Below are 24,937 nucleotides of genomic sequence, written 5' to 3' on the forward strand. Positions count from 1 at the left end.
GGAATGTAAAAGATAAATCTTTATTTTTTTTTTTTTAAAAAGTAGTGTGAGATCATCCAGGCAACAAGACGTAAAAGCAAGACAGAGCTTTAGGTATTTCCTGTGAGTCACCATGTGAAGGCAGTGGAACTGGACCGACCGCACAGGACTCATCAGCCCTGCAGGACCGGTTTCACGTCACCCCCACTTCACACAACACTTTATGTAAAAACGACTAATGGTTAAAAGAAATACTCAGTAAATCAGATTTACAATAGATTATAAAATTGTACAAAATATTGAAAATATAAGATAAAAAAAACACTGAAGTCATTTTATTATAATTTTTTTTTCCTGAGGTAAAAGCAAAAGTCTCTTCTTCTCAGACACAACAACGCCGTTATTCGCTGCTCTGATTGGAGAAGTTGAACGTTCATGATTCATAGAGGAAATCCACTCTTTGGTCAAACCCCTCCGTCTCGCTGGCTGACATTGTGATGGAGGCAGGCTTTGGGTGGAGCGTCACTCGGCTGTTGGGGAAAACAAAGCGGTTTCATCTTTACACGCCCAGACTTGGAGGAGCTTTTACACCATCCAGGTTGCCACAGCCTCTCTGTACCGCGGGTATCGTGGTGTTCGGGTGGTGGTGGGCTGAGTGTGGCTGAGCGGTCCCACAGTCGGGTTTACAACCTGTGGAGACGTGACGTCTTAAGCTGCTGCTGCTTTCGGGAGCTCCTGGAAGCAACCTGGAGTTGCCCAACGCCTGCTGTAGAGAACATGCTGACAGCTGATCGGCAACCTGATGAGACGCAGACAAGAGACTCAGTCGTTAGAATGCATAAGGCTCCAGAGTAGCACTTCGTATGTTATATGTTCAGTTTAAATCCCTTGAACATTTTGATCTTTCACCAGATTCCCAGTCCCTGTTGAAGAAAAGCATGATACTGCCACCACCATGTTTCTCAGTGGGGATGGTTTGGTTGCAGTGATAGTTTCCCGTGAGAAAACATCAATATGATGATCTGGGCCGATATTGATATCTGATATAAATATCACTGATTTGGCCGATTACCGTTATTTACCAATATTATATATTTCCGTATATCTTTCACTATCCTTTCATCACCGATTGTAGTTTTCTTGCCAATCACTGATTACCAATCTTTAAAAAGCCCGACCTGCCGATACTGATTTTGGCCGATATTCATTTTTTGGTCTGAAATGTTGCTAGATATAGCAAGATCTCCCAATCTCTTAAAATCAAGGAAACTGGGGCCAATTTATCAACTGGTTGATTTATCAGCTGGTTGATTTATCGGTGCACCCCTTCTTTTGGCACCTAAAAAAATTTTATTAAAAGAATAAACCACTCTGCTGACTTCATCACTGCTTTTCTGGATTAGTTAAACACCCTGCTATCACTGTCACATGACCAGTCCCCTCCTCCTCCAACAAGATGGAAATAAGTATCGTTTGTTGATATCGGCCCGGTTTTATTTAACTGACCGATATATTTTTAAAAATGACTAATATCGGCCGATACCAACGTTAATGCCGATATATCATGCATCCCATTTCCTGCTACACAGACCTTTTTTGGGGGGGAACTTTCTTACTGGTCTCATCGTGACCAGCCCACCATCCTTAACACATGTCTGCTGTGTCTCCATGGCAACTGGCTTTCTTTCAGCAGAGGCAAACGTCTTGCAACTCTTGCATAAGATTAATTAGTATCAGTAACATTTGTTTCCTTGTTTCCATTGGAAATTAACAGCATGTTTTGTTTACATAGTTTTCCACAAATAAGCATCTCACAGGGGAAAATGTATGTTTGATTTTTGTAAATGTTTTATGTTTTGCTTTATTTTAAAAATAAAGAAAAAACGAATAAAGCGGTGGCTCATTTAAAATGACTATAATTTTCCTATAGTAGGTTTGTTTTTTTTTTTACAAAAGGTTATGTAAGTTTGCAACTCTAGTCCGACGTTTTATGCAGCCGGACTGAAGGCGAAAACAGTTCTCTAGGATCCCTGGCCTTTCACATTTAACATTATAAACAATGTGACAAAATGTGAAGCTGAATATGTAAAACCATCATGAAGTCGTCGCCTTTGGCTGTGAAAATGTTTCAGTAAGGTTTTGAGGGTTTGGTTTGTTCCCTTTAGGATCGAGACAAAGACTAAATGTTGCTTCCTGTTCCTATAGTCTTCATACCAAGCCTTGGTTTACTCATTCGTACAGATATTAAAAACACATTCTTAACACAAACACTCAGATTAGAATAAACCAAAAATACTACCTGTACAGTGTAAAAAATTTGAGTTTGTTGTTTATTAAAGGGGCAGTATTATGTACATTCCAGGCATATGGTATTACTTTATAGCACAATAAAGTAACTATGTTAACTTCAAATATTAAAAATGTTGTGTATATACATCAAATATGACTTAAAAGAAATTTGACTTTGTAATTGAAAACCTTGGAATTGGGCCTCTGTCTCTTTAAGAAGCTCCTGCTCTTTCTGAAACTTCAGGAAGTCGTCACAACATGGCTCCTCTTTTAACCCTTTAACAACGTTTTTACCAGCTTTTCACTAAGAAGCAGCTCCTACAATGAGCTCAGTTCCAGCAGGTGTTTGCTAATTGCTGCTGGCTAGTCTGAAGGAGCTGATTGGGGGAGTCGCAAGGGGATTGGTGCTCTCTTATGTGAAAGTTGAAGCTTGGACACAGCAGCTCAGAGGAGGAGCTGCGTCTTAAAGGTGGAGCTAGGTCCACCCAGGCGTCTTTGCACAGCTGAGTGGTTGCCATGGGAGATTACGGGATTTATCAAACAGGCATGAAAAAAATCAAAGCAACACTCCAGGTATGTTTTTGATGAGGGAATAACATGACATGATGTAAAACTGAAAAAAAAAAATTTAAATCGATTTTACACAGTACTGTCCCTTTAAAACAGGTTTTATCAAATATCTTACATCCGTCATGTTTGCTGGAAAGCCTCCAGGGTTTCTGTTGGAGTCGTGAACGCCAGCAGCTGCTGGTGAGGTTTCAAGATCAGGTCTCAGGTTCTGCAGGGACCGAACGTCCGCACAGTCACAGGCCGATTCGTCCTGGCTGGGACACAAAGCTCGTTAAGGCCGGTCACACCTGCAGGATTCAACGCTCCACCACATTCACTGTGATGTTTCTAACTTTGAGATACATTCAGCAATGATTGTCGTCTTCTAGCAGATCAAAACTTTCTCTCAAAAAATTCTCTAATTTCAGATTTTTTTGTTGGTCCTGGAGGTATGAGGAAAGAAAACTGATTTTCTTGTCACCTGCTCGGTAATCGCTGATGGTGTGTTTCCCTCTGAGCTCTCTGTGTGCTTTCTTGGTTCAGCCGCAGCAGCTGCAGGTCACTCCTCTGGTTCTCACACACCTGGAAAACACACACAAGCAGAAAGATCTTTGCTGCTCCTTCTTGTGGGGTTCGCGATGAGAAGTGCAGCACGTTTCTCCGGTCAGAGGTAAAGTTCCACATTTCTCCAGGCTCAAATTTGAGTTTTTAATCTACGCTTAGACACTGATGGAACATTCATATAAATATGTGAAGTTTAATGTTAGGTGTTTCTTAATGTATAAAGTTTGGCAGACTAACAGATAGATGGATTGTTTTCAATGGGATGCAGGATAAAGTTAAGAATTACGACTCTAGTCCATATTTTTTCCTACATATTCAGACCTGAAAAAGACTCAAATCATATTCTTAATATGATTTGACAAATCCAAAATTTGCTAAAAATCCCAAAAACTATCGCAAACTTCTGGAGGGACTGAAAAGATGTTTAATATTATTTAATTTTAAAAATGTGTTTATATTTTAGCAGTTCGTTAACGGGTTTTAGAAATGGATTCTGGCACAACCGGCCCTTTAAGAACATTCATGATCTAGATTTGGCCCAAAATTAAATTGAGTTTGACCCCCCCGATGTAGAGGAAAAGACGGGATTTAATTTGTGTTTGTACATTTAACGTCACGCCTGCAGTCGCGGCCTTAATGTTCGCGACAGCGTACCGGAGCCACGCAGTGAGAGTGAGAGCGCCGCAGAAACACAGCGAGGCATGCAGACGAACAGGAAAATCACCTCCAGACGGGGCAGGAGGAACGAGGAAAAGACACAAGAGCGCTTCAGTAACTTTAGCGGCGGCTGCTCTCTGTCATCCGGCGCCGTACCTGCTGCAGGCAGAGCAGCTCCGACATGATGCGCTCCTGCTTGGAGCGAGACAGCTCCAGCAGCTCGTCCTTCCAGCTCTCGCCCTCGCCTGTCAACAGCAGAGATCAGCAGGTTGGACTTTATCTGACAATCTGAGGTTTCTGACACGGCTGCTAGAGATGGAAATCACAGACCTGCTGAAAACTGAAGCGACAGAACCATAGAGAGGAATTTTACTTTAGCTCTATATTGACCCTTTTCACATTTTATTACATTACAACTGCAAACCGCCACATGTTTTTTGTGGAGTTCATGCGGTTGCCCAACGAAGAGCAGTGCAGAATTCTGAAATGGAAGAGAAATAATACATGGTTTTCAAAATGTTTGAAAATCCAGCTACATGAGGAAGGTAACACATACTGAGCTATAGAATATAAGTACTTAGCAAAAAAATTGGATTTCACTCTAAGACATAAAACATAGAAAACACAACCACAGGAAATGTTTAATTTAATGGTAATAATGAAAACAACAGCTAAGAAAATGAACTTTACAGATTACACCGGATGATTAGATATATGGAAAAAAAACGTTTGTAGTACGGTTAAGTTTAAGCTAATATATGCAATGTTAATGTCATAATAATGAACTGATGTGACTAAATTTAACATTTAACTATGACAAAACAATAAAAAAACACTGAAACGAGGCTCAGCAAGGTCACATTTAGATTGGGGATGCACGATGTATCGGCGCTACATCGGTATCGGCCATTTTTAGTCATTTTTTAACATCGGTATCAGTGAGTAAAACTGAGCCAATATTAGTAGCCAATGTTTATTTCTATCTTGTGGCCATTTTGTGAGTGTGGTTGACCATTTGGTATTGGCAGCATTATAAAGTGTTTAACTGAAGCAGCGAACAATGTGAGCCAAAACTACAATGCTATCGCGATAAACGATAACATTGTAGCTTTGAGACCACTTTCAGGTAATATATTGATGAATTGAAATCTCTCAGATGAGAAATATTAATCTGCCTGAACCTGAGGGGTTTATAGAGAAAGAAGCTGGTCATGTGACGCACCAGTCAGGGCCAGGTTGGTGTGGAGCAGCTGGAGCTCCTGCTTCAGACGGATGATCTCCTCTCTCTGCCTGCTGCTCTGACTCACCTGCTGCTGCAGCTCCGCTGCAAACACAGCGACACGCAGATTAAACACAAACATCTCGGTCAAGAAACATGCGGACATACAACTGATCCGTTTATGGTGTCCGGCACACAACCAGCCTCTAGGTTCATCCTTTTAAAGACAAAGACTCTCAGATGTTCTGGATAATGAGATGAAGAAACTACAGCTTGTAAAAAGAAATAAACACATTCATCCGGATCACAGTTTTTAAAACCTTCTTTAACAATAGTTCAGCTTTTCGAAAGGAAAATATCATTTGTATTCATTAAATGCATTTCCACACATTTGTGAGGTTACTGCTTTTTATTTACTTGTTCACGTAAAAGAAACCAGTGCACCATTAAAGCATAAAGGGCAGTTAACTCAAGGAATAAAAACTACGTCCACATGTTTGATAACTTAGCCCAGAAACAGCTTTTTCATGTTATTTTCTTCAACACTTTATCAGCATGAGCCAGTTGCAAAGTTACATTTTGTTCTTTGATGATCAGAAAACGTCATGTCAGTAATGTCGCATCATTACAGATGTGAAAGAGTCCACACACTGACCAACATGCTTGAAATCATTGTCTTCTTTTTTCTGATTGGTGATCGGCTCGTCAAACACTGGGAAATCTGATTAGTTTCTCCTATAAAAACTAACAGCTCTCACCGTTTTCTGACTGAAGTCGTAGTTTTTTACCTCTGAGCTGGGAGACCTCGTGCTTAGCTTCTCTGTAACGGCGCTTCATTTCCTCCAAGTCTCTCAGCAGCTTGTTCTCCCGAGAGCGACTCTCTGCCAGCGACGTCTCCAGGTCCTGAAGCCTCGCCGACAGCTCCAGGTTACGACCGGAGGCTTCGATCGCGTCTTTGTCCTGACAGAGACACACACGGAGTAGTAATAATAACGTCACATGTGTGAGGAATGTTGGATTAAGTTGTGAGTCTGAGGGATTTACTTTTAGCTTGAGCATTGAACTCAGTTCTTCCTCTCGGACCTGCAGAGAACCAACTTGTGTGGACAGAGCCATGACAGCGGAGCTGAGGCTCTGGTTCTTTGCCTGGAAAATATCACAAACCACTTAAAACCAGGCCTCATTCTTCCAGCCTCTCTTTTTCATTGGCTGCCTCCAAAAAATTTTAAAAAATATTTGTTTGAATGGGACTGAGGTTGGATAAGGGAGGGAATTGGAAGTACAACAAAAACGCAGCATAAGTCACAATTTTTCCAAACTCTTGTAAAATTGTGAAGGTTCACCATAATTTGATATTTTCACATTGACAGAATATAAATTAAAAAAAATTTAAGGCTATTAATTACATATACATTTTTTTTTACATGCAAACAGTCTGGCCAGAGTCTATGTGTTTGCACATTTCTGGTACATCCGCTAATCTAACGCACGAGCAAAATCCAGCAGCAATGGATGACAGACACGCTCCCATTGGCCCACTGGGGGTTAGTTTTTGCTGCAAAACACAATCTGATTGGATACTGGAAAAGACTACTGTCATGTTCAAGCTGTGCTGAAAGGAGTTAGCCCATCAGTGAAATTATTCAAGCCTAAAATAGCACATCAATGCTAAACATGTAGCAGTAGCACAGACACCTCCAATGCTAATGTTAGCATCCACAGTCCACATTTCCAGAGAAGTTTCCTTCCAAATAAGTAGAATACAAATTTTTCTGATGGTTGAATAAAATGAATAACAGATAAAAATAACAAATATATTTGTTCTTGAGTCTATTTATTCAACAGTAATGCAGAATAAAGGGCTTTCTGAATTGAACACGTTTATTATTTTGTCGATATACATGTTTTGATGTACCACAGACGTCGTAATTAACTCCGTTAAAAGTTTTAATTGAGTCCCGCCACTACTGCGAATACAAGCAGCTGTACAACAGGGCGGACAGACGTTACCTCGTAGTCCTGACACTTTTGGCTGACTTGCTGCTGCTTCTTTTCCAGCTCACACAGCAGCTGCTTAGCATCACCAAGCTCCGTCTGCGCCTCTTTCTCTCTGCTTTCCACAACCCACACGTGTTTAGTCAGGACACCCATCACCTCGTTGCACCTCTGCAACTCATCTGTGAGAAACACGCAACACACACACACACAAGTGCCGTTTGCTAAATGCCATCAGGTGAGACAACATTTTTTGCATGAAAACAGATTCATCTCTAAATAATAGTGACTGGTCTCAGAAGATTAACGCTTGCACAATTTCTTAGACTTAGACTTAGAGACTAATTTCTCATTCTGCTGTGTGTTGGTGTAATTCAGTTCATGCATTTTTCAAAAGCGCCTCCAGGAAGTCATTACAACATGGCTCCTCTATTTTTACCAGCCTTGCACTGAGCAGCAGCTCGTATAATTAGTTCGGCAGATGCTCAGTTCCATCAGGTGTTTGCTAGTTGCTGCTGGCTAGTCTGAAGGGGCCAAGTGAGGAAGTTGTGGGAGAGGGCTGCTCTGTGTGGCAGAAGCTTGGAATCTGTCGAAGGAGGAGTCGCGTCTTGAAGGCGGAGCTAGGTCCACCCAGGCATTTTGCACAGCTGAATGGTTGCCATGTATGAAAGAATCACGGCAACGCTCTAAGCAAGTTTTTGAACATAAAGCAATCCGATCCTCCAATCAGATTGCTTCATTATAACATGATGTAAAGAACGTATTATGTAAAAAAATCAATTTTCCACAATACTGGCCCTTTAACAGCATTCTGTGCTCTCACCGTCCAAACGAGAGCACCTCTGCTCCAGCACCAGTGCAGTCTGGCGGTCTTGTTCCCAGGCCTGGTGCTGTCTGTGATGGGAAGCCGACATGGCGTTCAGCTCTCGCTCTCTGTCCTTCAGCTCGGCCATCAGGAGCTGGAGCTCCCTCCTCTGCCTCTGGATGGTGGAGCTACTCAGGTCTTTCACAGGAAGCTTCATGGAAAACATCAAAAGAGGACGGAAGCAGTCAGGTTTATTAGTTTATTAACCAAGACCGTCCGGGTTTCTGAGCAGTCTGGAAAAGAACTGAACTTGATTTACTGTATGTGTTTTAAAAGGTATGGGTAAATATGGAAATATATTTCTATTTCCAGATGTTGTACTGGAAAGTTTTTTAACCATCCATCCATTCATTCATCTGCTAATAATCCCACCTTCTGTCCATCATCTAACTATTCATCCATCCATCTTCTCTTCCTTCTCTACACTCTGTATGAAATTGTGTCAAGATATTTACAGAAACAGATCACTGTCCCAGAAGTTATTGCGATAAACGATAATATTGTTGTTTTTAGATAATTTCCAAGTACATTACTGGTAATGGCAATAACGATCTCAAAGATTAAATAAGCTTTAAATTCTAGTGAACTTTTAACACTGGAACTGGAGGACAGTTAATTATCCAAAAATAAATAAAACAACAGAAACAACAAAGAAAATTAATGATGAAATCTCTGTAAACAAAACTGTCCTTCAAAAAAAAAAAAAAAAAAAAGGTGAAAGTTGAGACCAAAGCTCCAGACTGAAGACTTTTATCACCCAGAGAGAAACAATAAAACATTCAGATGGAAATGTTTTGACTTCAGTTTAATTTATCGCGCAATTAATTGATTTATTATTTATTGCAACCGGCCTAAAAATAGATATGTACAACTATATAAAATATTCAATTTCTCTTTGTTACCACTTTTATATACATACTCCATTACTTTATTCGGAAACTAAAATCTAAATGGAATACATTTGAAAATATAAGTTTACATGCTGCGTGTAGCGTTTTTCCTTTCATTCACTACTGAACTTTCATGACATTAGCTGTTAGCTCTCCATTATGTTTTTTTTTTTAATTCCTCCCATATTTGGTAGAGACATATCCTTAATGTTTTAGTCTGAGTATATGTTCTATTTAAATTATCAATAAATTTTAAAAACAACAACTTGTCATGTGTTGTTGTGATAAATAAGATGTAGACAGAAGCACGTTTGGACCTCACCTCAGCACCTTGCACATTGTGACCACAGCAGGAATCTGTTGGGACTCCAGCAGAACTCTGGACCCACTGTGTTGGCGAACCTCTGCTTGGACCACATGGCTGTTTGCCATCAAGTGGAGAACCACCACCCTTCTGAAAACCAGTAGAAAACACACTCCTTCTGGTCATCACCAGGAAACACAACCCAAAGACACAATCATTTGGGCCTCTTAAGAAGTTGTGCACATTTTGAATATGCCCAGACCGGAAATGGCACAAAATTTGACAGGGCAACAATAAAAGCCAGACCTCTTTAACTGGAGTGCTGTGCCACAGTGAAGCCGGGCCGTCTGAAACAAACAATGAAAGTTACATGGCTGGAAAAAAAAGTCCATCATAAGCGGCAAAACGCTGCGGTGGAGCCGCAGCTTCAATGGACGGGGACGCGTCAGCTGGTTACCGTCTGCTCGCAGAAAGGCGCTGTCGCCGGAGGCAAACAGTCTTCTTCTGCCGTCCATGATGTCACAGCTGATTCCTTACGTCACATCCACGTTCAGCCCGTGTTTATTCTCCCGCGGCGTCATTCTCGTGGTTGAGCTTCGGCTGACGGCATAGCGGAGAGGAAAGGCTGACAGCAAACCTGACTGTGAAATAATCTAGATTAAACCAATGCAGCGGCTTAACAGTATGAAGGTGATGGAGCATAAATATTGTAAATGTAAACGAAGTAGTAGAAATAATACGACAGGTTATGTTGCTGCCTTGAGCTCCACGAAGCGTCTCACCAACTTTTGAGACAAATGACGTACAGATGCAAAGACGTGACGTCATTAGCGCTCGTCCAGCCTGGCATTTCAGAGTAATACCGGGGACATTTCAAAATAAAAGAACATTTTCTCTCTGACTCGTCAATATCGTCACTAAAAAATAACGGCCAAAAGGGATTTTGGTAATAAATAAATAAATAAATAAATAAATAAATAAATAAATAAATAAATGGTTAGCATAATAACATTTGAACAACATACAAAGACGTAAATTCATAATGTATCAAGTAATACTGGATATTTACTGGGAAATAATAATACGAGAACATGGCGGGAAAGAGACTTGACAGCTGTGAAAAGATCATATTTTCAGAAAAATTACTATAATGGATTTATTTTTACTAATGTTTTGCTTTGAAAAACATGTTTAAAATGATTTATCTGTGGAAATCTATTTTATTTATGACTACGGACCAGTTTGTTGCATTTTTCCACTGGTATTTGAAACAATTACAACACCAAGCCAATTATTGTAAATGAACTTCATGTCTCAAGGATTACTTTATGAAAGATTTGCTTAAATCAAATTAGATTTTTTTTCTGAGCTTCTTTCATTGAACACAAGAGGGCGCCATTTAGAACAAAATACTCCATAGAAACTCTGGGGACAACTGGGTTTGTAAATTCCACATTAAATAAATGTCTTCACGTTTCGTTAAGGCTTTGTAAAATAGTTATTCTCTCATAGTTATTTATGTATGAGCATATGTTCACGCTGTGACAATCTACAGATACATTTTGTACCTGCTTCACATTTTTATTCTAATTTCTATTGGGAATTTGCTAAAACTCAAATGGGACCACAGAGCATGACGCTTTGGGATTATTGTTTCTGCCATGACTTCTCATTGTATTTATTTGAGAAAAGAGCATCTATGCGTGCCTCCATGCCACGCTGCACTCACTGTGAGTTTTTAATGGAAAGGGTTACCGCCTTAAACGCTAGTAAACATTGCAGTGTACAACTTTTATTGGGGAACATGGTCATTTAGTGTTTGGACACACATAATGGAGAGAAATACCCTATCAGCTGGAACCGCTACTCGCCTTTTAACGTAGGGCGGGGGAAAAAACCAGGCTCATTATTCCTCTCCACTTAAAATTGTTGCTGATAGTTGAGGTGAAAGGTTACGATGCTGCAAATGCAATGTTTAACATGTCTCATAAATTATAAAACGGCTAAGAAGTGGCAAATTCAATTATTTAGTACAATCAGGAAAATGTGTTTGAACAAAATGTCCTTTTTTGAAGCATTGATGCGCTTTAAAAAAAAAATAAATTCATTTGATCTAATGAGGTCAGAAAAAACAGTTTACAGATAAGTCTGATCGAGGGATTGCAAAGAATCACCAGAATAGCCGTAGAAATAAAAAAATTTAAGAAGCTGTTCAGCAGGTATGAGGATTACTCAACGATAAAAGAAAATAATTTTGATCTCTGAAAAACTGAGAAGAGTGACAGTTGTTGCTTGAAATACAAAAAGAAAATGTGTTGCTATTTCTGTGTTACATTTGTGTCGATTAAAAGGAAAATGTCAAACTAAACTATTATTGATGCATGCCAAATATTTAACTGTGCAGAAGGTATGTTATGAGAGACTTAAGGGAATTACCCATGTTTAAATTTTCTTTTTAATTCAGACTCTTGTTTAAAAGCTAATCTTGTTCCTGCAGACTAAAAGATGCTAATGGATACGGCCGGAAAAACTAAAAAGAAATCAGGACAACAGAAAACCCGTCGTAGAATTTCTATTGGACCGTTCAGGAATATACAGTACATAGAAAACAGTGACATTTTACATCATATCCACGTCTGTAAAATACTTGTCTGTGCAGATGTTACATATATAAAACATTACACCAACAATTAGAGTCATTACTTGAAAAGTACACAACGCATAGTTTTCTACAAACCGTTTTCCCACTGGGAGTGTAAACCTCTAGACTTTCAGTTTTCTTAACTGGCAGAAAAATAAAAATGCAGCACACGTTAAAAGCTGTATTTCTGTTTTATGGCACCGTGTACACATGCGTCAGAAGGAAACCTCTGATTAGTATTTACAGAGACTAGTGCCAACAGTTCGCTGCATCACTTTTACACGGGAAGGTTCAATATGATCCAAAAAATTTGTGCTTTAGAACAAAACATGTCCAAAGGTGGTTGCTACAGGAGTTTAATTTAAGAAAATTAAATTCCACCTTAGAAAATCTGCATGTGCACGTGAAGCCTTCAACAAAAAGCTCAAGCTAGCAGCTTGTTAGCTTTTGCTCAGCTAGAGCACAGAGTGAATATTGAACTCCAAAGCTAAAGCTCGTTTATGATGCCAATATTTATAACTGGAAAATAAATATAAACATGACATAAAGCAAAATAAAAAAGACAAAAGCATGCTTAGGAAAAACAAAGGCTAACTGTTCCACTTTTGATACTTTCTTTTATGTTCATAAAAAGACTATTTTTGTTGAGCATTTGTGGTAAATATGACAACTTTCCAAATTTCTACTGTGCTGGTGGATGGGAGCAACACACACTTTTATCTGGAATGTCAAAATGAACAGAAGATGCTTTCTGGGTAAATTTTAATGGAAGGAAAATACCTGCAGCTCCTCATCCACCTTCATTTCCAACCAGAACCACAAAGTCTCAAACAGCCCCTCTGTCATCAAGCTGCTCATAAAACCATCATGATTTGGACTTTTTTTAAGAAAAGGACATTTTACAGCGACAACAAAACTATGAGCGGTACACATAAACAATCGTATTATTTGCATTTGTGCTTTTGTGTAGCACATGTTTAAAGGTTTTTTTGCTTGTTAATCTAGGCTCAAACAAGTCTACATTTAGACTCCTGATAAATATCGAAAAACCGAAATTAGACATAGAAAATTTTCAATTCTAGATCAAATACATACCAATTTTAGTCTACATATGTATGGGCCATATGCATATGGCCAGGAGCATTTAGATATTGCTTAGGTGTATTTTTAACTAAATAAATGCTTGTTGGGTATTAATCCCATTCTATTTTAGCTAAATTATTTATATATGTACTACTTAATTAAAAAACATTACAATTTCAGTTCCAACATACACACACCGTCTCTAACCATCATGTTCATGGAGCATTATTTCAATTAAATCATCATAGGTGTCTGTGATTAGCTGAGGCAAGACAAAAAGCATTAAAGCTCCAGTATGTGAATTTTATAAGAATTACACATTTACATATTTGTTAAAACTATCACTATTAAAAAAACCCAACAGATAATCTGTAAAAAAAAAAAAAAAAGAACACTTCTGCCTTCTAGTACTAACTACAGAAATACACCGCTCGGTCAGAAACAACCAATCAGGACCAGGAGGAGGGTGTTAGCGCTGTCAATCATGCTCGCATATGCACCGTTCACACTCCCCTCCTTAATCTTTGCTACACTACAGCGTCTGCCCGCCATGAATGCTAAGGCTAGTTAACATGGCCGCCAAAGATGGCTGATAAAACGTTTCCTGTAACGGTGAGCTCTTTCTCTGCCACTGTGGTGCGTTCACACCAAACGCGTTTTGAGCATCAGGCTCATCTGGGTAACATTAAAAGTCTGTGTGGAGGCGGCATTTGAACAGCTTGGAGCGTTTGACGCGTCGAGCGCACCCAACACGCCCGACGCTCCACGGAGACTTTGAATGTAAACCAGACGCGTCTGACGCTCAAAACGCGTTGGGTGTGAACGCACCATTAGCGCATTTAGCAGCGAGTACAGGAATTTGATTGACAGCGTTAAGACACTCCTACTGGCTCTGGTTGTTTTTGACCGGGAGCTGTGCATTTTTGGAGATCGCTATAATAGCTTAGAAAGAAGTTGGATGAGACGGCAGATGATCTGTCTCATACCATACAGTCAGGACATAGTGACAGTTTTACCAAACATGTAAAAAAACTGATTTTTATATATAAAGTTACATACTGTAGCTTTAAGGGCAACGTCGAAATACGGAAATCTACAAATCACAACAGGACGAACAGAATGTCTTGAATTTTCTTCTAGTTCTGAAAGTGAATAAGCGTTACAACCTAAATGTCGACTCTTAGCTTTGGAGAGCAGTATTCCCAAAAACAAAAACAAAAAATGTCACAACTGCAGACCACAGCCTGCTTAAACACCAAATCTTTAAAGTGGAGAGTGCAACACCAGGCTGGACGCCACGTCCGTCTCCTGTACTACAGTAGTCCTACTGCAGGCGTTAAACTTCACCAGTGCTAGCTTATTTCCCTGTAAGAACGGTCGCTGGCTTTCAAAACATCAGGAGACAAATAAGAAAACGTAACTTCATCAAACCTCCCGTCACTTTCACCGGCAGCGGGCAGGAAGGCGAAAACGCAGACATGTTCCTCCCTGGCCTAGAAGACAAGAAGCTGAGGAGACGCGTGTCGGACTAGAGGGTTGAAATCTTAACCTTAAAGCAAGCTCCGACAAAAAGCTCCCCTTAAAGCTGTCGCAGAAATGTAAAGCATTAAATGTAAAGTCGTCGGTTAAGTTTTTTTTTCCCCACCCAAATGCGTTCTGCATCTACTTTCTACAGGCCAAGAGAAGAACATCACCCATCGTTTCCATCAGGTACCATTCGGTGCCGACGTCGGTCAAACTACAAGCGTTTCAAAAAGTTGGTATGTTTTTATAAACACGTTGTAACATTGCGAAAAAAAAATACGCAGCCGTTAATAAAAAAAAATATAGAATTTAAATCGTAATAAGTCATAGCTTCCGAAATAAAAATGGTTAAATAATAAATCTGTGCTCAGAGGATACATAGAGGATCGCTGATATTTTGATCAAAATATGTGCTATGAAGGTATATTTAGTGGATAAAGTTGTAATATTTCCAGAATAGGAAAATGTTTCAAGATAAGCATCATTACGAAGCCTGATTTGTGAGCTGAAGTCTTGCAAATTAATTCATATTCCTCACATGTTCTGATGTTATAACCACAAATCTTATCATATTTTATTGGGATTTTATGAAATGGAGCAAAAAACAAGAAAAAAAGACCTGGAACAAAAACCGACATTTCTTATTCTTATAGTAGAAATCTATATTTGTATTCAAATCTCTTCACTTTAACGCCCCAGAATAAAATTCACTGCAGCAAATTGTCTTTACATGTGAAAAGGCAAATATTTACAAATAGTTTCGTATTCAGCCTCGATCGCTCCGATGCCCCAAAATAAAATCCAGTCCAAGAGATTCGCTGATACGAGAATAGAGTCCATCTGTGTGTTACTGAGCCTCAGCATAAATAAAGCTCCTGAGGGCCAGAGGTTTGCTAAAGAACATTAACGTTTGTGGTTATAACGTAACAAAATGCGGAGAAGTTGTAAGAATATTCTTCCAAATTGACAACAGCGTATGAATTTATGAATCTGGTTTCCTCTTCTCCATAAATGTTGTCGACTTTCCCTTTGTGCTCCAATTATTGTCTTCTTGTAAGAAAAATTAGATATTCCTATTTAAGATTTTTACACCGATTTGCTGCTGCTCTCTTGAAACAAAATATCCACATTTCAACTTTTAATGTTACATTTGTTAGATTTTATTTTTTAATGAAAGTTTTTCCTCACGTGTTTCAAGGAGTGTTTTATACGCTCTTATGTATCGTGTTTATTGCAGATGAGAAAAAATAGGCTCGACTCACCCTCGTTTAAACCGGACCAAGACGTTAACTACAAAAACCGAGCATAAATCGTTTATTTTATGCGTCATGTGGCAGTGCTGCTGATTAGTTAACGGAAACAGTGCAGATCTTTGTTTCCCTTCAGTTTCAACTGTGCGCCATTAAGTTGCATCACCTTGTTGCCGAAAACAAAAGCCTAGAAACGACACGTGGAAAATCACTTTCACTTAGTAAAAAAACCCAAAAACGTCTAAACATGTAAAAAAAAAAAAAAAACAACAACAACAAAAAACGAGTGCAGAAAGCGAATTTCATTTGATAAAAACATCAATATTGCACCGACGAAGCGTATTCTGCATCGCAATCAGAACCCCGTCTTTCAGAGGACCAAACGGGTTACGTCAGGAGAGTCGATCGCAGCTCTACGCATCAACACGGTATAAAAATACATTATGGAAATAATCTGAGGAATTTATTGGAGCAGGAGCGAAAGAAATGCAATCAGGCGAAGGAGCGGGAGGGCGGCGGCGGCGGCAGAGCAGCGCCTCAGAAAGTCTGGTCGTCGTTACACGACTCGGTGGCGTGGCCGAAGACCTCGCAGATGTCGCAGTAGGGCCGCTCGTCGGCCGGGTTGCCGTGGTAGGCGGTGTGAGGTACGGAGTCGGGGCTCTGCGCCTGCGTGGGGCAGTCCTCCGTGTCGTGGAGGTCGAAGCAGTCGCAGATGTCGCAGAACAGTCGAGGAGCCGACTTCTTTTTACGCTTTGGTACCGCTTCCTCGAACCTGTCAGAGAGAACAACGAGAGAACCGACTTACCGTTTAACAGATTTATCGCTGGAGATGCTCTACGGAGTGATGCTTGCTTCATACGGTTTTTTTTTTTTTTGAGTAGGTAGTAACTTTATAGAGGATAATGCACTGTTTTTAAATTTTAAACGTTTACCTCAGTCACTTATAAAAGTCTGGATAACAACATAAGAACAGTGAAAGGGTAAGTAGGTTAGGAGAACATTTAGACTTTTACATTCTGTCTCCACTGCTCTGCTGCCTCAGTTTGTTTTCAGTGATCCGAGGTTCACTTATTTTTTAAGTTCTGCTTTAAGCTTGGCAACAAAATGAACAAAATGTTTTAGGGCTTGGTGATACGGCGGAAAAATAAAATCTTTAGATTTTTTTTTTTTTTTTCCACACCAGATCCAATTTTTCAAATTTTTTTTCGTTTTTCTTTTTTTCTAAAGAAAGAAATTGCAAATATTTTCAAAAGCGGCTTTTATTTCAATCATCTCTTCTAGGATTTGTTTGAGGGGAAACTTTAGGGCAAGGCTAAGAAAATTCATGTTTAATTACAGGAATATAGTCAGAATGAATAATAAAGATGCAATTTACCAGTAAAAACGTCTTAAAATAACAGGAAGAAAATTTGTTTTTATGAAGATCTGCGGTGAGAACCTCAGTCTCTGCGGTTTATCCAATAAGCTTTAGCGTGACATGTTTTTAGTTTTTAACCAAAAGGATTTACCTTCAAATTTATATCCACAGTGATATTTAGCAGCTGAGCTGTGTTTTTTTTTTACCCGTCTGTGCCGTCGTTTCCGTTGAACTCCGACAAGACCAGCTTCTTCAACTTGATCTTCAGCTCCTCGTTCTTCCTCTGCAGGTCCACGATCACGCTGTTCAGGAAGTTGATCTGACCGAGCCAAACGCATAGATAATTATTTAAATCACGCCTCATAATATGGCACAAGATGAAACGAATCTTTTTGGATCTATTGAAGTGTCTGCAGACGGCCTCACCTGTCCCTCAGCGAACTCTTTCTCTTCTCTCAGCTGCTGCAGGACAGGATCGCCTGCGAGAGCGTCCGGACAAAAAAGCGATGCATTTTTGATCTGCTCTCAAGCTACAATCCAAAACCTATTAGAAATATTTGCTCACCTGATGGGGGAGCCTCCTTGCCCTCAGAGTCTGAGGTTTGGCTTCCCATCAGCCTTTGTTCTAGAGTGCAAACTCGACTCTGCAGCTGAGCTTTGTCCTTCTCCAACGTCTCCACAGCCGACTGCAGCGTCTTGGCCATGGCGTTCTCTCCGCGCAGCATGGCAATCTGCGAAAGGCGGAAAAGACTTTCCACACCTGCGACAGAAAAACGACTGACAGGTGGCATTCTGGTGGGAGTACCTCGCTCCTCAGAGTTTCCAGTTCTCTGTCTTTGTCTGAGATTAAAGCTCCCGTGGATTTCTGAAGAGCCGCATCTCCCTTCTTGTCTTGATTTGAAAGAGCTTCTCTGTAGAGAGAAAAAAAAGAAGTAGTATTATTACAAAGCATGTTAAACTTTGAGCTTCGATTAACCAAAACCAGAAATGATTCTTGATTAACAAAATAAAAACACACTGAACAAAGACATCGGAAGCGGTGTTTGCATTGGCCATTTAGTATTTGCTCAATTTGAAATTTCGAAAATAAATGAACAATTTTGAAAAAAGCTCTCGATCTTCTATTTAAAAAATGTTTGGATCTAGAATGAGCTCTTTTTGTTTTTTGGCCGTATCAAAATTGGTTTATTTCATAAAATTGCAATGACAACACTTTTTTCGCATCACGAGTCACATGATCAACAACTGGATGTTGCCACTGGCAGAAACCACAAAAAAGACAACAACAGGAAGTAGTTGGAGGATTATGGCGCAGCATGTTTTTTAATGACTTACCATATGTACAAACGTTTGCAAAATTGTGTTTTTTTTCCAATGTTAGCAAAATATTGTCAAAGTTTTGCGTACATTTGTAATGGAAACTGTTGGGTAAATTGTGTTACTAGTATTATCAAATATTCGTTGTATTATGTAGCCTTGTAGTTACATTTAGATAATGTTTACTTATATGTTTTTACTCTTTATTCTTAGTATAAGTAATGCTTCTGTGTGTTTAAATAATTCTGATTCTTTCCTAAGGCTTCCTTGAGAGAGAGAGGTGATAGATATTCTCAGCAGGACTCCCTGGGAAATGGAGGTGTTAGTTGCTCCCAGCAGAGTTTTACAATCCTGCAATAAACTCTGCTTTGTGATACAAAGCCGTTGCTTTGAAGCTATACAACGTGTCCTATTCGACGCCGTGCCTGGAGCAAGAAAGATTTAGAGTATAGATAACATGTGTCTAGATAGTGAATGTCATTAGCGCTGCAACTATGTGATGAATTGTTTTCCCCTCCACCCTTTTAGAGTTGCAGCGCCCCGTGTGGCAGGGTTCCTAAAATCAATAAAACAGAGGAGCGGGAGATGTGTGTTTCAGAGCGGTTGGAGATTTGTAACTGAAAGCACATCTCTGTCTGCTCTCCTCGCGAGAAACAAAGAATCTAACTCTCTTGTCTTTCCTGTGTTTGTTTAATAGGTATTTAGACCTGACAGAAACGCAGCTGGTGCAGCATGGGCTGGCTTTCTGTAAAAAGGTATACTGAGGTTTTAAGAAGTTGACATTTTCCTAAACCACTACAGTTTTCCATGACAATATTCCTACATTTCAATGTGTGCGATTCCAGAGAAAGTGCTGTTGAAACATCGTGGCAACAACTAGTTGCTGAAAGACGACTACTACGTTTTCCCTTAGCTTACAAGAAAGACCCAATCAGGTTTTGTGAAACATTTACAGTACAGTCATGACAAGGAAATACATTTACATCACTCTTCTTCTAACTGTTTTAAAACTACAATATACAAGCTATGATTGGCATGTATGCTAATGGGACAGTAGCATATATTTTCCAGGCACATAGTGCCATTTTACAGAACTATGTTACCTTCAGTTCTTATAAAATGCTGCATATATCAAGTATGGCTTAAAAGAAATTTGACGTCTCAATTGGACCTTGGAATTGGGCCTCTGTCCCTTTAAGAGGCTCCTGCTCTTTCCAACACTCCACCTTCACGAAGTCATCACAACAACGTTCTCCATTAAGCCTTTAACAATGTTCTTGACCGGTCTGGATTAAGAAGTAGTTTGTATGATGAGCTCAGCAGATGCTCAGTTTTTGTAATTGCTGTTCATTGTAACATGATGTAAAGCTTAACGATGTCAATTTTAAATAATAGCCACGGCCCGTTAAGTGGTTGTTAACTGTGGGTTGATTATCTGAGCAGATTCTCTGCTTATTAGCTACTAACTGAGTTAACTTCTCAGTTGCAACCATGGTTACTCACACAGCTCTTAAAAAAATCACTAGTCCATTCCTGATCCAATATGTTGTCCATTAAAAGGTGTAAGAAGTGAAACGTTTTTGGTAAATAATTAGCTGCTGGAAGTTTGTCTCACCATCACATCACCACATTTTCATCTGTTTTGTTTGCATAAGTTCAAGCTTGGTGACAGGAAAGTTAGACTGTGACATTATGAGACTTGTAAGAATCCAAATTAAACTGTAAAGTGTGAAGCATAGAAAATTATTAACCCAAAATATGGTGATCTAATAATGCAGATTTTTTTCCAAAAGAAACTCTCAATCTAAATTTATGAACATTAAATAATACCCCCCCAAAAAAATGCATGTACAGGTTTCTATACTCGGCTTAAAGCTGAGTTTCTTCGCCTCACCTCCAGTCGTCTGGAGAGTCAGCTTCAGATTTGATTTTATATCAAAATGAAGCATAATTTATTTATCTTTAACTAACTGCTTAATGCTTTTGCTTTCCTTTCCTTAGGTGAAAATATGAATTTGAACATGAAGTATAATCAGCTTACAGCTGCGTTGCATTTGTAAAGCAAACTACAAAAAAACAAAGATTATGCCTGAATTCCAACAAGCTTCATCCAGCCAACTCTCCACAAACATCTCTGCTCCAGTCATCCAAACAGGTCGGAGTGAAAGCAGAGACGTTGTCTCACTGAATCACATCCACCTTTTTCAAGTCCGCTTGAATACACCCTCTGCCTCGCCATCTGTTATTTCTGCTCCGACTATAGCTTCGTCTTTTCCCTCTGGTCGATACAAACGCTCGTCTTCACCTGTTCCACTCAGATCTTAAACTACGTACTCACCTCCTGCCGTTGATCTCCTCACCCATTCTAAAATATTCACTTTATGAGGTTCTGCGTAGAAGCTTCAGAAACCGTTTAAATATTTTGATTACGGAGCATAAGTTTCTCTTTCTAGCTGACGCAGAGCCAATGTTCACAGCTGCTTTGTTTTCAGATGTTTTCAGTTTTTGTTATGGCTTAAACAAAAACCAAAATTCAGCCCATGAAAAAAGGCCGAAAAAAAAAATCACATTTAAAACTGAACATTTTACTCTTTATAAATAAAGATCTTATTCGAATTCACAATTCCTCAAACCTTAAGATGATAACATTATATGCAAAGCCACAATAGATGTTCCCTCAGCAAAAACAAAAAGCTCAAAATGTGCAGAACATGCAAAAGGAAACAGCATAAACAGATTAAATCAACTATTTGCTGTGCATCACAAAAACATTAAGACGGATAGACAACAGTGTTGTTAAAGCTCTATCGATGCTCAACTAGTGAATAAACCAATAAGCAAACATGAACAGCACATTTGTTGCTTACCTGGTCTTCATGTCTGGCTGTTGACCGTTGCGGTCCACATTGCGCTGCGAGTCAAACACACAAACATAGACGTATTTAAATAGATCGTAAATCTGTCTCGGCTCGAGCAGTTTATTCGCGGCAGAAGCTCAGGCCAAAGCCCATTCATCAAATCTCCATTTCAGGATTAACAAACCCCCTCGGATCCATAACAGGATAGAGGGAGCCGCTTACGTAAGGTGGAATTTGGGAGAAGTTCGATACCTCGTCCAGGCGCTGAGACTTCTGGGAGGCCAGCTTCAGCTCCTTGCTGAGGGGGAGCAGACAGGAAACAGAAAAGGGGGCGACACGTTTAAGCGCCACGTCAGAAAAACAGGACAGCAAGGTTTATGTGGCATCTGTGTCAGTGTTACCGGTAGACAGATGCTCACGTGTTCAAATATTTAATACACACACACACACAAACACACACACAGTGCATAAGCAAATAAATACCTTCACAAGTTGTTACGTGTACAGTCACCAAAAATTAAGATGACCCATTAAATTTTCTGTTCACAATAAACGCTCATCAATCGATGTTTAATGATTTTATATTGATCTGTGAGGAAAAACATATCGACCTGAACTCAGCAAAAATAACTTTGTCTTACTCGAGCAACAGCTAACAAAAACATCTTTTCTACCCAACAAAAAAGTTAGAGCACTAAAATATTTTGCAGTTCCAGTGTTAAGTGACCTTTACAAAATTAAAATGTCTTGGTCTGTCAGAGGGTGAACTGGCACTGCTATGACTTTATCACTTGAATGTTACGATAAATGATACCAATATTATCATTTATCGCAATAATTATTGGGACAATTTAGAGTCTAGTAAAATTTGTTATCATGACAGGCCTAAGTGAATTTTTCTTTACAGTGATGCATTCTTTTGAGACCTCTTTAATACCTCCTCCTAGCTTTTCCACTGATTTTTTTATTTTTTTTACACAATTCTGCTCAGTTCTCATCTCCTTCACCAAACTACATGAGGTTTAAGCAGGAAAAACCTTTTTCAAACTACTGAGTAGTGATGTGGACCTCATGCAATAAGCCTTTGTGTCATGTTAGCCATTTCAAGTGGTAGTAAAGTAAGATTTCTACATTGTATTTCACAGACAAATTAAAAGAGTTGTTTCTTCAGCTGGACTGTTTTGAACACTTGAATCTTCCAGTATTGTTGGAATTATTATTAAATATTCATAAATCTAAATGTGTCACCTGTGCAGACACTCATCAGAGCTGCCATGTGGAGAGTCTGGATTGTTAACTACTACGGTACCATCAGGACAGTGGTAGTTTTCATGGTGGCAATGTAACGCAAACATTAACATAGGAGAATGACTGAGATGCAATTTCATAGAACTGATTAGAACAAATGATTGTAATTACTTTTTTCATTAGGATTTTAAAAGCAGAATTACCCCCAACAAGAAGGCGATATAGAAAACTAAATACTGCATGACAAAAGAAACGAGAGAACAAAAAATCCAATCAGAAAATGTAAAGTACTCGCTATATTGACATGGTGTAATCTCCTTTAGACTGAGACGCAGCATGAAAGGGCCGTTTTGTCTGCGAACGTAAATACCCAGATATTTTTAGATACCGGAACCAAACGATTTCCTGCGCAAATTGAGATTTGTTCCCGTGTGGGTCGCTCTATGGATTTGTGTCAGAGGCAGATCACTGGAGCTACGTGAGACTAATAACATGTTCTGGGTGCCAGCTGGGTGAAGTATCTGGCTGCATGACGTTTAATCACATCCATCATGCCTCTCCCCAATCCCTGCGCTGTACCACAGCAGGCAGCACGCACACTCAGTAAGGGAAATGTGCGCCGTGCTAAATATGCCTTTCCAGGCTCTGTAATGTGCTATCCACCCTGCATGCCAACTGACTCGGACGGATAAACAAAATTCAACCTAGATCTGTTGCACACCAGTAATTGTGATATCTTAAAGCCCGTATTTATCCTTTTGAGGCTGCATGAATGGCAGACAGATTCTTATGGAACAACGTGGAAAATAAAGACAACCATCAAAATGAGGTTGTTGTGATCAATAACCAAACACATGAAATCTCAGCTGCCTCTCCTTGTTCCTGAAAGCACCAATCAGGTCAAGATCAGATCATTTTCAGCTTTTATGCTACTCTCAACAATATGTCTATTAACTAGTATTACTACTGACAGACACATTATGTCAGATATAGGTTTTGATTTTGCAAGTATGAACCATAATAAGAAAAAAGCTTATGGAATGCAATGTTGTCATAATATGTTATCCAACACACAAACCTGCTTTTTCTGCAACAGAAAGAGCAACAACATAAAAGTGCTGAGGAATTACATGAGTTAGGAACTAAGACTTGAAATACATGGAGAGTAAATATGTCTTCTTTCACACCATCAATATCTGTTTTTAAGGAATAACTCAACCAAAAGGTAACAGTTGGTTTTCACACGTCTTCACCTAATCAGTGGGATCCCACAGGGCTGTGTGCAGAGTCCCCTGATCTTCTGTGAAATCTGAGTCGTCCAGTATTAGAAATTACAGTAGGTGGCTCTCTACCTCCCAGATTCAAGGCGTCCACATTGAAGTTTAGATCAGGCCTACAAAATCCAACTCAACTAATTAACTTTAATCACAGGCCAGGGCCTGAAGTAAACCTCGCAAACTTTTATCGAGTTTAAACTCCTTTTTTTCGGGCCACCATTTAAGTAAGCAGAGTAACTTCTCCCGTTTTTAGCTCCGTCTTGTCGCTTGTTGTAACTGCAGGGTGAGTCAAGTGCAAATCATCTGGGATGTGTGATTGATAGGATCCTTGTTACAGTCTGATAAACTTCTGCACTCTGCTTACTTACTTACTTTATTTCCTCAACAGGTTAAGCTACTCACTCCTTGTCCTGCAAAATTTGTCATAGTGTCATTTGTAAGTTCAATTGTGTACAAAAATAAAAACTGTAACTAATTGCTTGAATTATTGCAGAAACTTAATGACAAAAATATGTCCAATGAAATTCCCTTTCAAAAACCCTTTTTGTGTCAATTCCTGAACACATCAACCTTTCTTGTTGTAAACAAATGCTGTCACAGCCAGACACTTGGCTACAAGAAGACACCGAATAAGTTGTAAATACTTTTTTTTTATCTATACTTTTATTATTATTTCTACAAATACTATGAGATTTTGTTAGGTCTAAATCTCCTGTCCCTACTTTGGACCTCTTGATGTTCATTAATGTGCCTCTATTGATAAAAACAGCTAAAAACATCCAGTAAAGCCAAGTTTAAATGTGAATGTTAACTGCTGTCTTTCCTTGTGTAGACATTTCTACTTTTTCAACCACAGCAGAACTAGTCACACACAAACACAAAGCCCACATGTGAGCTGCAGTGCACACCGCCGTTTTTTCAGAAAGATGAAAGCCTCATTGTTTCAACACCAACAAACAAATGCATAGTAACACACACTCTCTCTCTCTCTCATACACACACACACATGGCGGGAGAAGCGGCTGTGCCGGAGCCAGGCGGTCCTAGGAGGAGAGCGGTTACGTAACATTA

The 24,937-nt window shown here is 39.4% G+C and overlaps 2 protein-coding genes across 5 annotated transcripts in view; both read right to left on the bottom strand.

Moving 5' to 3' along the window:
* Window positions 1-5: 5 nt before the first annotated feature.
* Window positions 6-10,116, bottom strand: ccdc62 (coiled-coil domain containing 62). Of its 2 annotated transcripts, XM_005802490.3 has the most exons (13): window positions 9,769-10,116; window positions 9,618-9,658; window positions 9,330-9,461; window positions 8,076-8,268; window positions 7,268-7,434; window positions 6,302-6,403; window positions 6,046-6,217; window positions 5,261-5,362; window positions 4,195-4,283; window positions 3,299-3,399; window positions 2,954-3,092; window positions 599-778; window positions 6-509 (listed from the first exon to the last, which is right to left on the bottom strand). In XM_005802490.3, the coding sequence occupies exons 1-13, from the start codon at window positions 9,824-9,826 to the stop codon at window positions 444-446; spliced, it is 1,542 nt and encodes a 513-aa protein (XP_005802547.2). In that variant the 5' UTR covers window positions 9,827-10,116; the 3' UTR covers window positions 6-443. The 2 variants fall into 2 exon arrangements, with proteins under 2 accessions (XP_005802547.2, XP_023194364.1); XM_023338596.1 differs by lacking the exons at window positions 6-509; window positions 599-778 and having other exon boundaries at window positions 2,958-3,088.
* A 1,751-nt stretch (window positions 10,117-11,867) lies between these two features.
* Window positions 11,868-24,937, bottom strand: part of LOC102231940 (CAP-Gly domain-containing linker protein 1-like) — a 37,269-nt gene continuing 24,199 nt past the window's right edge. For all 3 annotated transcript variants that reach the window (XM_023338324.1, XM_023338325.1, XM_014470030.2), the window contains 7 exons: window positions 21,594-21,639; window positions 21,351-21,394; window positions 17,972-18,077; window positions 17,732-17,897; window positions 17,593-17,645; window positions 17,373-17,485; window positions 11,868-16,581 (listed from right to left, as the gene is read on the bottom strand). In XM_023338324.1, coding sequence (XP_023194092.1) covers window positions 16,347-16,581; window positions 17,373-17,485; window positions 17,593-17,645; window positions 17,732-17,897; window positions 17,972-18,077; window positions 21,351-21,394; window positions 21,594-21,639 — 763 coding nt within the window. In that variant the 3' untranslated portion in view covers window positions 11,868-16,346. The remainder of the gene's footprint in view (window positions 16,582-17,372; window positions 17,486-17,592; window positions 17,646-17,731; window positions 17,898-17,971; window positions 18,078-21,350; window positions 21,395-21,593; window positions 21,640-24,937) is intronic.

Source organism: Xiphophorus maculatus, chromosome 8 (assembly GCF_002775205.1).
Source record: "Xiphophorus maculatus strain JP 163 A chromosome 8, X_maculatus-5.0-male, whole genome shotgun sequence".
NCBI lineage: Eukaryota > Metazoa > Chordata > Actinopteri > Cyprinodontiformes > Poeciliidae > Xiphophorus > Xiphophorus maculatus.

What these genes read in the sequence shown, in the direction of transcription:
- ccdc62 (XM_005802490.3), bottom strand. Translation starts at nt 9,826, where the DNA reads ATGGACGGCAGAAGAAGACTGTTTGCCTCCGGCGACAGCGCCTTTCTG. An exon ending in CGCCTTTCTGCGAGCAGACG is followed by an intron (nt 9,659 to 9,768) that starts GTAACCAGCTGA and finishes TGTTTGTTTCAG; the next exon opens with ACGGCCCGGCTTCACTGTGG. An exon ending in ACAATGTGCAAGGTGCTGAG is followed by an intron (nt 8,269 to 9,329) that starts GTGAGGTCCAAA and finishes TTTTCCATGAAG; the next exon opens with CTTCCTGTGAAAGACCTGAG.